General features: G+C 38.2%; 1 protein-coding gene across 1 annotated transcript in view; it reads right to left on the bottom strand.

The window, feature by feature from the left end:
* TPO (thyroid peroxidase) overlaps positions 1–12,921 on the bottom strand; it is a 228,445-nt gene that overhangs the window by 154,716 nt on the left and 60,808 nt on the right. Inside the window, 2 exon segments of the mRNA XM_077485162.1 lie at positions 344–602; positions 7,745–8,244. Of these exon segments, the coding sequence (XP_077341288.1) occupies positions 344–602; positions 7,745–8,244 (759 nt within the window).

The raw sequence follows: 12,921 nt of genomic DNA, 5'->3' as shown, positions 1-12,921 counted from the left end.
ATTTTGTGTTTGACTTTGACTAGTTGCTACTTTGTGAGTATCCATTTGTAGCAATTTTTATTGAAATATTAAATGTTTTTGGTAATGCACTAGCTGCATACGCCTTCTTGTTTGTTTGTTTTGTAGCTTGCACTTCGGATCACCCTCTCTGAGGAAGGCTGCATCTGCCAGGCATTCAGATTTGCTGTTAGTTATTTTGTGCCCAAACACAGAGGACCTCGTAGTCCTGGAAGTGACTGTTTGCTTGAGGGTAATACATGCATCTAGTAAAGTCAGCACTGTAGGGATGCCCCAAAAATGATTAACAATGACTCCATATCATTTTGAATTTGCTCATTGTTACCTTCATTTATTATCCTCCAGGGCCGAAAGAAGACTTCACTCAGTAGAAGATTTGGATAAAGTGGGTGTTCTCTATACTGAGAATCCAGCCTGTGTACAATGGGGGGTATGGTTGCATGGCCAAAGCGAAACGCTGCTGTTGAAAATACATTTGAAATCGAGGGATCTGTGTTTTCATCATATCCTTGATAGTTGCCCAAATACTGATGAAATGCTGATGAACCAACGATTTTAGGAATATAATCTCGAATGGTGATTATCTAAAAATAATGAACAAGCATAAAATAAGTATGGTTAGGCATTTCTAGTACATCTGTTTTCCTATCCTCTCCTCTCCTCGCCTCTACACTCCTGTGCTCTCCTCACTTGTCTTCCTCTTTCCTTCCTTCCTTTCATTGGGGCTATACATATTATTTATTGCCTTCTAGGCAATTTGTATTTAACAACGCAAGGGAAATAGGTCAGTTTGATAAAAATCTAATTTTTTATTATCTCACCATGAGTAGACTGAAAGCTGATTTCTGACTGGTTACTGTGAGGACCTGCACAGCTCTGTACAATGTAATAAGTTTGTGGCTGTCTTTACCTACTGAGGCTCAATTATAGAATTTGTGCTCATCATTATCTAAGCCACTCAGTCTCTTGTTCTCTGCTACCTCATCACATTTCTCCTGTTTTATCTGTAAATCCTCTCTTCATGCATTCTAATCAGCCAACCCATAGAGGATTGTTTTTTTTCCCCAATTGCATAAAATGAAATTGTTTCCTTGCCACCAGCACAGAGAGCCTAGCTTACATATGAACATCTTGCTCCAGATTACAATAACAACATTGGTAAGCAATCTTTATTGTTTCTTGTCAAAAATTCTAGATTTATGCTGTTAGCTAGTCACTTATCAAGTCATGTGCTTCAAAAACTTGCCAAGCTTTATGTTTTTTTTTTTCCTTTTACTTTCCATTAGCCTGGATGACCCGGACTGCTGCACTCCCTTTCTGTCCAGCTGTTACTACTTGAAAACAAAAAAGTGGTGTATAATAGAATCCTTGACCTTATAGTTACTGCCAAACAACCGCTGTATGACTTAACATTTCTATGTTTTCATACTATTAGCCATCCCGACATTTTTTATCTCGGGCACCGGATTTCTGCAGCAACAGCTATTGCTTTTAATCTAATATCCAGCTTGCTTATCTGGTTTTGTTCTGCAGAAGAATATCTAATGTGTGTTCCCGGGCGCAGATCGATGGAACACTGTACAGATGTTTAATCAGATTTGCACCCTTTTGAAATACATTTTGAAACAGCTGAATGTCTTTGTGAGCATGATTTTTCTTAAAAACAATGAAAGGATATTGTTAGCTTGCTTGTATAGAACAATGAAAAAATTTCTATAGGAAGATAAATTAAAAATGTTATTACTCCGGCAGAAATAAAAATAGAAAAGCAATATTACCATGCTGTTTGCATTTCTTAAAGGGAACATTTCATATATAGCAAATAAATAGGCAACAACATGTTTCCAATTAAAACTTTTTTAGGATTCTAATTGCTGTGCAAAATATGGAGTTTAGGCCTATGTCACAGTGATCTTGTGGCTGCGGAGAATTCATCAGCAACAGAATTGCTGAAATTTGCAGTGAAAATACTCAACTGCTTATTATTATTATATAGGATTTATATAGTGCCAACAGTTTGTGCAGTTTTTTACAAGTTAGGGCAAACAGTACAGTTACAATACATTTCAATACAGAAGAAATCAGAAGGCCCTGCTCATTGCAGCTTACAATCTTACATTTGTTGCATCCTTGCCAATTGGATGAGCAAGGCACTGATCTGTTGCTAATGAAAAATCAGCAAAATGTAAATCATTGGCACGAGAGCAAAACCTTACTTATCTAGCCTTTGAGGGAGCGACGCATGCAAGCAGGTTAGGCTAGGTTTACACATGTCCAGTTGCGGTTTGCAGTCCGGGGCAGTTTTGTTCACTGACTCAGATGAGATTCAGGTGCAAATTCTTACTTGAATTTGCACCTAAACCAGACCCAAAATCGCACAGGACCCTTTTCATTAACAGATCGCGGCCGCCCCGAACATGTGTGTCATGGCTCCACTAAAAGCCAGTCTGATTCACATGTTATGTGAACCGGATGTGGGTAAAAATTCATCTGATTCACATACAGTATATGTGAACCAAGAGTAAGGCACCCTTAGAAAGTGTGTGCTTTGAACGAGAAAAATTAGTTGGCTGAACGTGTTTTAATTGTTTTTAGCTTTTGAAATTTATGACTAAATAAAGAAGAGGGATATGCCTTGAGTGCCCTGGACTTAGTCCTCTTGGATTCCTGTGTCACTACTTATTGGGGAACCGAGACCTGCTGCTGTGATTTTACAGAGGTCAAAAGTATGGGGTTTCTAAGACAATCACTCCAATGTACACTTGCCTTAACTTCCTTCTGAGGCACTACGGGTGAATGCCACACATTTAGTTTACATCTAGGAGTGTTTTTTTTTTCCATGATCGCTCATGTTTTGAGCCATGGAGGAAGTAAGGGGAGCCAAATGCAGACAGGTCCAGCACCAAGAACAACACAAGCGACTGAGTAAGGTTTTACCGATAGATTCCATTCCCCTAATCCTATTTTGACCTGCCCTGTAGACATTGGATCATGGCTATATCTAGCCACACAAGCCTAGATTTAGAGACTATTATCAGACATTTGTGGGTACTTAAAGAGGATACCCTTTTAGACAAGAGTTTTCTCTTGTGCTATTTTTAGGGGACTTCTGATTGGATGACTGTTGGCACCAAATTGCTCAAGCACCCGACAATAACCAACTCCTGAAGCTAAAAACCTCCACCATATTGTGCCCACTCCTTGCTATAGACCTTCCCACATTTCAAACCATTAGCCTTTATATTCCTTTGGATAGGAATGTCCACACAAGAAATATATTTAGTACACTTTATTGATGTTCTTCAAAGAAGGCAGTGACACCTCATAGCACATAGACATAGACACAGATGTCTTCAGTATACATTGCCATACACAAAAGTGGACAAGCTGTAGCAGTGATTTGTGAAAGCCAAACAATGGGCATCACTGACAAGCATCTTCTCTTACCATCTTCTCTCTCCTCTACTTGGGAGCACCCGACTCCCTATATGCTGAATCTGTAGCATTCTGTTCTATTCAAACTGAGATTCACAGAGTGAAGCATCCTGCTCTGTCTGCCAAGATTAACAAGGTACCTTCTGTAGTATATCAGTCTCTCTTTCGATGTCTCACTCAATAGCTCTACCCAGCTGGTTACACTCTCAGATGTTACTCTCTTCCTCCCAGGGTTATTAATACTCACTCAGAGGACTCTGACCTGGCCCATTAGGCTCTATACATCCCGGTCATGACTCACTTCATCTCTTATCAGAGTCAGGAAGTTTGCAGCTGTACCTACTGAATCTGCTTACTACTGAATCCTGTTCCTTTCTCCTGGAGTTTCAGCCCTGTATAGGCCTTTTCAGTAGCTGAATAAATATGTATAGCGCTGGGGTTTCTGGCTCCCATGTCCATCAAATATAAGGTTTCACCTTGGCTTTTTTTATGGGCATTAGCTCCACCTATTACATCACTACAGGGAGGCTTTGTTGAAAAGAGGACCTAACACCCAATTACATAATTCCTTACTACCACACTATTTTGGGACAGAGCACCTAGTTGCAGAAAAGGTAACTGCACCTGCTTGCACTATGGTTAGAGCAGCCGTATCATTTTGGCTAGAGTAAGGGAGAGTTACAGGGCCTGTCAGTTTTTACTTTTTGCCATCTGTGCCCCATTGGGGAGATTTTGAATTTTCTTTCACCTTCATTTTCAGTGATGTTGGTAAACAGGACAGAGGGGAATTCTCCCTAACAGGGGCTCAGACAGCAATAAAACATGGCAGGTGTTCTAATTCCTCTCCAACTAACAAAACGTTTTACCTTTTAGGTATACTTTAAGGGTAATATAGAAAGTGTGATCCAATAGCCATGGTTAACATAGATGTATTTGCTGGACCTAAATGTGTACTCACCATCTGAGTGTTTCAATTCCATTTTAGATGCATCTAGTTGTGAGAGTTGGGGACTTGATTGAAAGAACTGAGGAGGAAAGAGCTGATGATTCTGGACATCCTCAATGCAGGAGAGGAAGTGGGCTATATTTGGCTTGTGGAAGTTTCACATGCACACTGTGAGGAGCCCACATTGTGCAGTAAAATTGTAGACATCAATTTCATTAAAGAAGAGGAACCTGAACAACCTTGTAAGACTGAGAATGTAAGACTGAAGATCATTTTTAAAGAATGATAACAAGTGGGCATGTTTGTGAATTGATTCTTGCATGTTTGGCTCTATTAAACATTTCCTGGAGAAATAATAGTGAAGACAGGGTCCTCTAAGTTCGTAACAACTGCCTATCTATACCAAAAAACACAAAGCCTTCCTTTTTCCTTATTTCTTTTTCCGGATGTCTTTTTTTTTTACATATTTTATATTCAAACAAAGTACTCTATCTATAAGCCTTCTTCATTATATCCTCAAGGTTCCATAAGTATTCCTTTTCATATTATATTCTTTTTACTGACAAAGCAATGCACAGAATCTGCTCTTTAGAGAAAGGAAGAATACCTTTACAGCATTGGAAAATATATATAGAGCCTTCTGTTTACAAGAGAAGCAAGCATCCTGACATATACCTTTACATACAATATGTTCAGTAAAATCTATATGCTTTTAATGGTTTACTATCTACTGTAGCAATTCTTGTATGTACAGTGTAGCAAAAAAACGTTTTTTATCAAACTTTTAACTTAATGACCTCAATACCGGACGCTTTCTGCCCAGGCCAATTTTCAGTTTTCAGCACTGTCACACTTTGTATGACAATTACTCAGTCATGCAACACTCCACCCAAATATATATATATATATATATATATATATATATATATATATATATATATATATATATATATATATATATATATATTTTTTTTTTTTTTTTTTTTTTTTTTTTTTAGAGACATATAGAGCTTTATAGAGAGCATTCTTCTGGTGGTATTTGGTCCCCACAGGGTTTTTTTTTTTTGCTAAATAAAGGGAAAAACACTGTATTTCCTTGGTAAAAATAACCCAAATTAGTTTATAATATATAGTCTGTAGAAAAGTTATAACGTCCACAAACTATGGTATTATATATATTTAAAAAACAATTAATCCCGATGTACTAATGACCTATCTCTTAATGTCTTTCTTAAAGGGTAAGTTCATCTTTACAGAAAAATCTGTAAGATGAACTTACACAGGACTCCCTCCTCTCCCCCCCCCCCCCAAGTCCCTCTGACCTGCATGACAGTGATTGCTTGTTCTGAGCCTCGTTATAGCCGCTTCATGGTTCTGGGGCTTAGGAATCCCAAGACCTTAATCTCCTAAAAGTACCCCATCAGGGGGGACGTTTAGGAGCGTTTCAATCTGAACCCACATAGCCCCTCCTCTCAGCGGGGAAGAAGAAGGGAGAAAGCTGAGAAGATTTCTAAGTGCTAGAGCCGTGAGGGACCAAATGCCATGACTGCTAACTGCTAAGTGTATGGAACCGAAACTGTCCCCTGCCATTAGTGAAAAGAGAGGATACAGATTTTACCCCTTTCTACACTCACATCCAGATAGACTGTTTGTTACTTAGCAGCCCTTCAGCTATACATCACCTACTTGTAAAGAATAGACTTATGTGCATGCCACTTACAGCAGGGCCCCACCACAAGCAGATCAACACTAACCTTAAGGTACCAGGTGTTTGCTTTCACCATATAGGGGTACTCTACTTAGGAGTACTTGGATACCCGTATCTGGGGTAGCATTACAGAGTGCACTCCAGATCATTATTATTGAGTTATGTGGGTCTAATTTTGCTCATTAATTGTTATCTTAGTTAACATTTGAACTAATATTGACACGTTAAGCATTTCTGCCTGTGTTTTGCATTGTTTACCTGCTATATAATATATTTACAGTACTTAACTTACTATCTAGTAGTCTGTGGCCTAATTTCTGAGCATTATTATATATTGTGGTGACTTACTAACACTAAAGTTATTCAGGTGTGAGAGGTCCTCTACTTCTATCCAAGTGTGTCAGTGGGGACCAAGTGTGGTGGTAGAACAGGGGACCATAATCAACAGTGGCTCCTGCAGAGGTAAGCGCTACATCAGTGTGTGTATATACAGCATATATATATATATATATATATATATATATATACTGACTTGGCAAGACAGATTTGGCTAGACTAATGCCCCGTACACAGGATCGGACTTTCCAACAACAAAACCGTGGAATTTTGTTCGAAGGTTGTTGGCTCCAACTTGATAAGCCGAGAAAAAGGAAGTTCAATAGCCAGTGCAGCTCCTTCTGCTTGATTCCAAGCATGTGTAAACCTTTGTGAGTCAGACCTGTGTACACACAATCAGAAAATATGACGACAACGTTTTGTTGGTGGAAAATTAGAGAACATGCTAGTCAACATTTGTTGGTGGAAAGTCAGACCACAAATGTTCGATGGAGCATACACATGGTCGGACTTTTAGCCAACAAGCTCACATCCAACATTTGTTGTCAGAAAATCCGATCGTGTGTACGGGCATAAGAGTTGTATTTTAAATCTGGAGCAGGTGTAGAATATGCTATACAGTCTATTGATCATGGGAGAAAGATGTTTTGTTAATTTTTTTTTTTTCATTTTAGCTGTACTGCATAGTACATATTTACAGGCATTACCAAAAGCACTTGCCCCAGAATGTAATGGTCCATCAAAAAAATGTAATTAATGTCAGACCAAAGCATATGTCTGGATGAAATAATATTAATACTAAAAAATAAAAAATAAAAAAAAAAAAAAACATATGTAGTACATATCTGCAATACATGACTGTTCTTCATGTTTTGTCCTTAAAAACATTGCAGTTGCAGAAAATGCCTGTTAATCCTTCCAGAAATCATGTGAACTCCTAACTTCCTGTAGTAAGATGACAACATAGTTATGACTGCCCTCCCTGAATTTTCCCTTGCTGGACTACAGGCTGATCCCCCCCCACCCAGATCCATAGTATACAGGGGATAGGGGATGTGTTCTGTTGTTCAACAGGGGCTGAAAACACTGCATGGAATTTCAGGGTCACAGAAGCACTGTGTTTTTAGCACAACGCTAAATATATATATATTTTTTTTAATTTTAGCCCATCTAATACATTTTAGTAAACACCTTTTCCTTTACCACCATACAAAATTAGCAAATAATAAGAAATCAATCAAAGAAATTGGAACTCAGTTTAAAACCCCCGTACTTCCTGCCAGTTACTGATAAATATTAACCTGATGTAATGCACCAACGATCTTCCGAGCCTCCTGGTATGTTGTTTCAGAGCTCCAGTGAGAATTGAGGTGCTTTAAAGCTTTGGCCAAGCGATTGTGTTCTCTCATCCACAGTGTATGGATTGCTGCCAAAGATATAACTTCATTAGACCTGCTTTCCCCAGCAAAGAAACATTCAATTCTTTCTTTAGAAGCAGAATGAGGATCTTGAAGGCAGAGTGATGGAATGTCATCTACAAATGGCATATAGTCTCTTCCATGATCAGAATATTGTGTATTTACTCTTAGCAGTCCTTCCTCACTGGAATAGTCCCTTACTTTCATTTCTGCAGCTACTGTACTTCCATAGACTGTAGATGCATCAATAAATGAAGTTAAAGTGTTTATTTGTTCTCTTGGATTCTCAGTAGAAGAAATTCCGAGTACAACATTTTGATCTCCAGTTCCACATGCTGCTGTAGAGCGATAAAATGGAATACAGCCACTTTGAGAAACCGACTCTTTGGTAGATATCTGTATGAAGGGAAAAAAAATAATGTTCAGCATAATTATTTTACAACACTTTAAAACCTTCATTCAAAGCTAAAATCTTATAAATAACAGCACATAAAATAATTTTTACCAGATTTACAAGACTTTAGCAATGACTGACATGTCTGTGAACACCAGCAGATACTTCTAGCCAGTCTTTATTGGACAAATAATTGAGTGGACTTAGCTTTGGATATTTGTTATTTTCTTTGTAATAAGATGGTCATAGATGGTTTGCTTATTTTTTTGATCAGCCAGCAGGCTGATTCCTCCACCCAAGCAAACATTGAGGGAGAATCCTCTCCCCCCACCCCACAGGGACAATGCATTCTGACACTAGAGAGAGTGCTGCACAAATTTCCCCCGTATCTTCTCTAATACTATTATTCTATATAATAGTCATCTCCATCTAGTGGACAAATTACAGTATATTATCTGAATGAGGTACGGTATTAGGTATTTGACATATCTCTGATGATGCACTTCTGACAGTTCATGTTACTGTTCTGCCCATTTATTGGCATAATTCAGCCAGATATTATACTCCTTAACTCAAAGAAATTAGTACTATCGTTACAATACAAAACCTTCAAATATAATATCTAAATAGAAACCTGAATTACACATAGCTCTTCTTCTGCACCTTGAAATCTCCAAGATTTCTGCTTGCAAGATACACAATTATGTTGCCATGAAAACAATTTCGTTTGTACAGTATATGCATAATGGTACTGGAAACAAACATTTTTTTCAATTGAGTTACCTTTTTTTGCAATTCAAATAAATACTTTTTTGTATATTTTATATAAAACTTGTACAGGCGGTCCCCTAGTTACAAACATCGGACTTAAAAATGACTCCTAATTGCAAACAGAGGGACACAACAGGAAGTGAGAGGAAATCTACCCCTAGGAAGGGAAATTATGGGAACAAGGTACCTCCACTGATGATCTATCGCCAAGGCTTGTTTCCACAACAACCCAAAACTTTCAAAATCCAATTATCATTGGGAGAGAAAGTGAAATCTTCTGAACAGGGGCACAGACAAAAAAACAAACATTACAGGGTTGTTAACCCTTCCGTATGCTATCCAAAAAGCTTAAAAATTGTTTTTTTTTTGTCTGGAGTTACACTTAAAAAAAAATTCTTGTTCCGACTTACAAACAGATTCAGCTTAAGAGCAAACCTAGCGCCTGTATATCACATCAATCTATTCCTTACATATGCAACACCTTCCTACTCCAAGGCCATGGTAAAGGACCCCTGAGTGGTGCCTTGGTGGGTTAGCATTTCAAAACTCATGGCGATATCCTTCACTCACTGTGGGGTGGAAACAGTTGGGTGCCAGTCACTTTAGTAAGTTTGAATTTATTAAGCATAATAAATTCAAGGAAAGTGAGGTTAGGGCATAGTATACCCAAAAGTGACAATGATGTGGGCTTCAGACCTCTACTCGCAGTCAATACAGAAGAAAAGACCCTTTAAGTCAAAAGCACCCTGTACTCTTCAGAGTGTAGAGTAGCTCCATACAGTACACTTACCCTCTGAAGCAAGTAGTCAGGAATCTTCCTTTAATGTCCACTGGCAGCAGCTTGTACCCAGTGCTCCAGGACACTTTTTAGTAGGACAATTCATACCTCTGATGCTCCAGCAAAAAATCTCACTCTTCCTGGCCACACACCCTGGCCTCTCTCCCAACACTAGCCTTCACCAAGGCCGCAGGACTGGGGGGGGGGGGGTGTGGACAGACCTCCAACACACAGTCTCCTCTACCAGCAAATGAGCCCTTCTGCAAGGTCATGCCACATATTTATATACTTTACCAGCATGCACCACTGGCAATAAACCACCCAGTGGCCGGGAGATATAATAATTCATAGCTTAGATATATTCTATCCTCTCACGCTATTGCTAGTGACCCTCCCCAGCAGAAGGTGGAAGCAAACAATAAGAGCTTAGTGGAAACTTATTGATAGCAGAACTATAACAATTTATGTTCCTGCTGACTACAGTCCAGAAGCACCAATATGTATGCTAGGGACACTATTGCCTAGAGCTGGGTCCCTACACATACCTCAGTAATTTATCATTTAAATAAAAATCCACTATTATTTTGTTAATTTTCCTTTAATTGTATATCCTTTAATTGTATATCTGCATACTTCACATTTTTGCAGTATGTTACAACATGTATTTTTTTGTATCTCTTTTGCATTATTTTTATAAAATATAATTAAAAGGATCAAGTCTAATGCAACAGGGTAAATGGCTTAAAGTGTAACATTCATTTCATGTAATATAACATTTTAAATTAGCAGTAAAAGACCTATTTAATTGTAAGGGTGGGTGGATTAAATAAAAGAGTTTAAAGGGATGTCTTGAGAAATATAAAACTCAATAATGATTATAACATCATCTCAAAAGACCCTCTATTCACTCATCTCATTAACACAGCTAAGTGCCTAATCCCTGGGAGACCAGAGGAAAGCTATCCCACCATCTGTTAGAGAATGGCATGGAGAAAATGAGTCCACAACTTTAACAATACACCTTCATTTACTGAATCAAATGTTACAGATTCAGCCCTTAGAATTTTGACTAAAAAACAAAAAAATGTGAAGAAATTTGTTTATATATTATGGTAATTAAAGGTCCAATAAACCATAATTGCTTTCTAATTTGTGTAAAAGAGAGGTGGAAGAAGAGCCAGCACAAGAAGCCAATTAGGTGTGTTGCAGTACAAGAAGAATGATAAGAAGAGAGGACAAAAAAAAAAGTGAGATATCTTCTGCTTCTCCTATTACTACTCATGCACACGATGAAGGATGGACAAGATCTGTAAAAAATCAGGTCTGCTGCCCTATCAGGCAGGACTGTGAAATGTGGCAGAGCTTTGTAAATCTTAAGACTGGATACACAGACATACAAGCCTTTTGACAGATAAAATAGCTTCCATATATGTATTTTATATGTGTATTTATATGTTTGCTTAGAGTTCACTTTGAAGAACTAGCACTCATTTTATCGATATAGGCCAAAGGCAGGAGTAGGGTATAGCATTGTATATTGTTTAGACTGATGTCCTCCACAAATTGCCCCCCCCCCCCCACCTTTCCTTTTTTCTACACTCCTCCAAGATCATTGTCCCATGGTACACTGCTGAGGACATTGTAGAACACAGCTATAATACTTGGTCATGTGATGCATGTGATGTCACATGACTAAGTATTATTGACAAACCTAGAATGGTAACTGGGCTCTATGATGTTATTACATTTCCCAGACATGTTCTGGGAATTTCCAACAGTATTTTACTTTTTATGCATGCTCCAACTAACCATAAGTAGTAGTAACAGAAAGTAAGTACTACCCGAGATTCCCCTTAGAATAAGGGTTCAATCGCAACTGTAACTGCTTAAACTCTAGTTGGTCTGCCTCTGGATGAAGGTGATGTAATGGGGACCCATTACCTATTTAACTACCTGTCTATTAGCTAAGAATTGCTTCAAAATTTACCATCATGCAGTAGAGTAATGTAACATGCAATTGTAAAAGGGAAAGTAAAACTAAACGTATATAAAAGTTCTACAAGCTTCATTTTTTTATCATCACCTAGAGCAGGCATTTGCAATTAGTGGACCTCCAGCTCTTGCAGAGCTACAAGTGCCATGAGGCATAGTAAGACTCTGACAGCCACAAGCATGACATCTAGAGGCAGAGGCATGATAGAACGTAGTTTTGCAGTATGAAATGAATGCATGTATCTAAACAGAGTGGTACTGTGGATACAAAAATAGTAATAATGTGCCACGTCCTGAAATTAAATTTGAATAGAAAAGAGAGGGGACGATCACAACAAAATTATTACATTTTATTCAAATATATAACAAAAATAATTGACATAACGTTAAAAACCACAAAGAGTCATTACAGTCATCTAAAGATGTTACTGCTACTGTAGCATAACCATGATACAATTAGTGATAGGAAAGACATCTAGTGAACATTCCATAATCCAGAAATTGGTATAAAGACAGAAGTGAGGTACATCAAAGATGATTCAGTAGTGGTGATAGGTGCGACATAGTAGTTTTGCAGTAGCTGAAGGTCCGCTAATTGCATATCCCTGACCTAGAGGAAACCCCAAAAACATGAGATTAGTATATGAACTTGATGCAGGTTTTTATTGAGAACCACGCCTAGGACTCAACAGCTATTCACAAGGCCAGACTGCTAACCACATAACTATCCTGGCATACTTATACCCTATGGCTTGAAAATGGGCAATTTTATGAGAATCAAAAGTGTTAAGTTAAAGCAGTAGTATAAAGGTAGGTCTGCGTATACTGTCCGGAATCCCTCCCTTTGTATAAATTGTCTGTTGAACGTAGGTCAAAAAATTACAGAGTAAAAAAAGGTTACGTGTATATTTCCTTTATCTCTATAATCTGTATTTTAGGGAATGGTGTCACTGTTCTTCTGGGGAGATTTTGAAGGGATACAGAGCAGCCGATATCTCACACTCCAGTTCATTGCAAGAGTGTTTTCTCATGAGCTTTGTATTGAGCTCTGTATTTCCCAGGATCCCACTAGAAGAACAACAATGTCTGGGCACTGAAGTGGTTAAGACAGGTACAAAATGTAAC

The sequence above is a fragment of the Lithobates pipiens genome, unplaced genomic scaffold (genome assembly GCF_037356315.1).
Source record: "Lithobates pipiens isolate NorthernLeopardFrog02 unplaced genomic scaffold, aLitPip1_a1.2 Scaffold_18, whole genome shotgun sequence".
NCBI lineage: Eukaryota > Metazoa > Chordata > Amphibia > Anura > Ranidae > Lithobates > Lithobates pipiens.
This window is presented reverse-complemented; position numbering and strand designations above follow the sequence as displayed.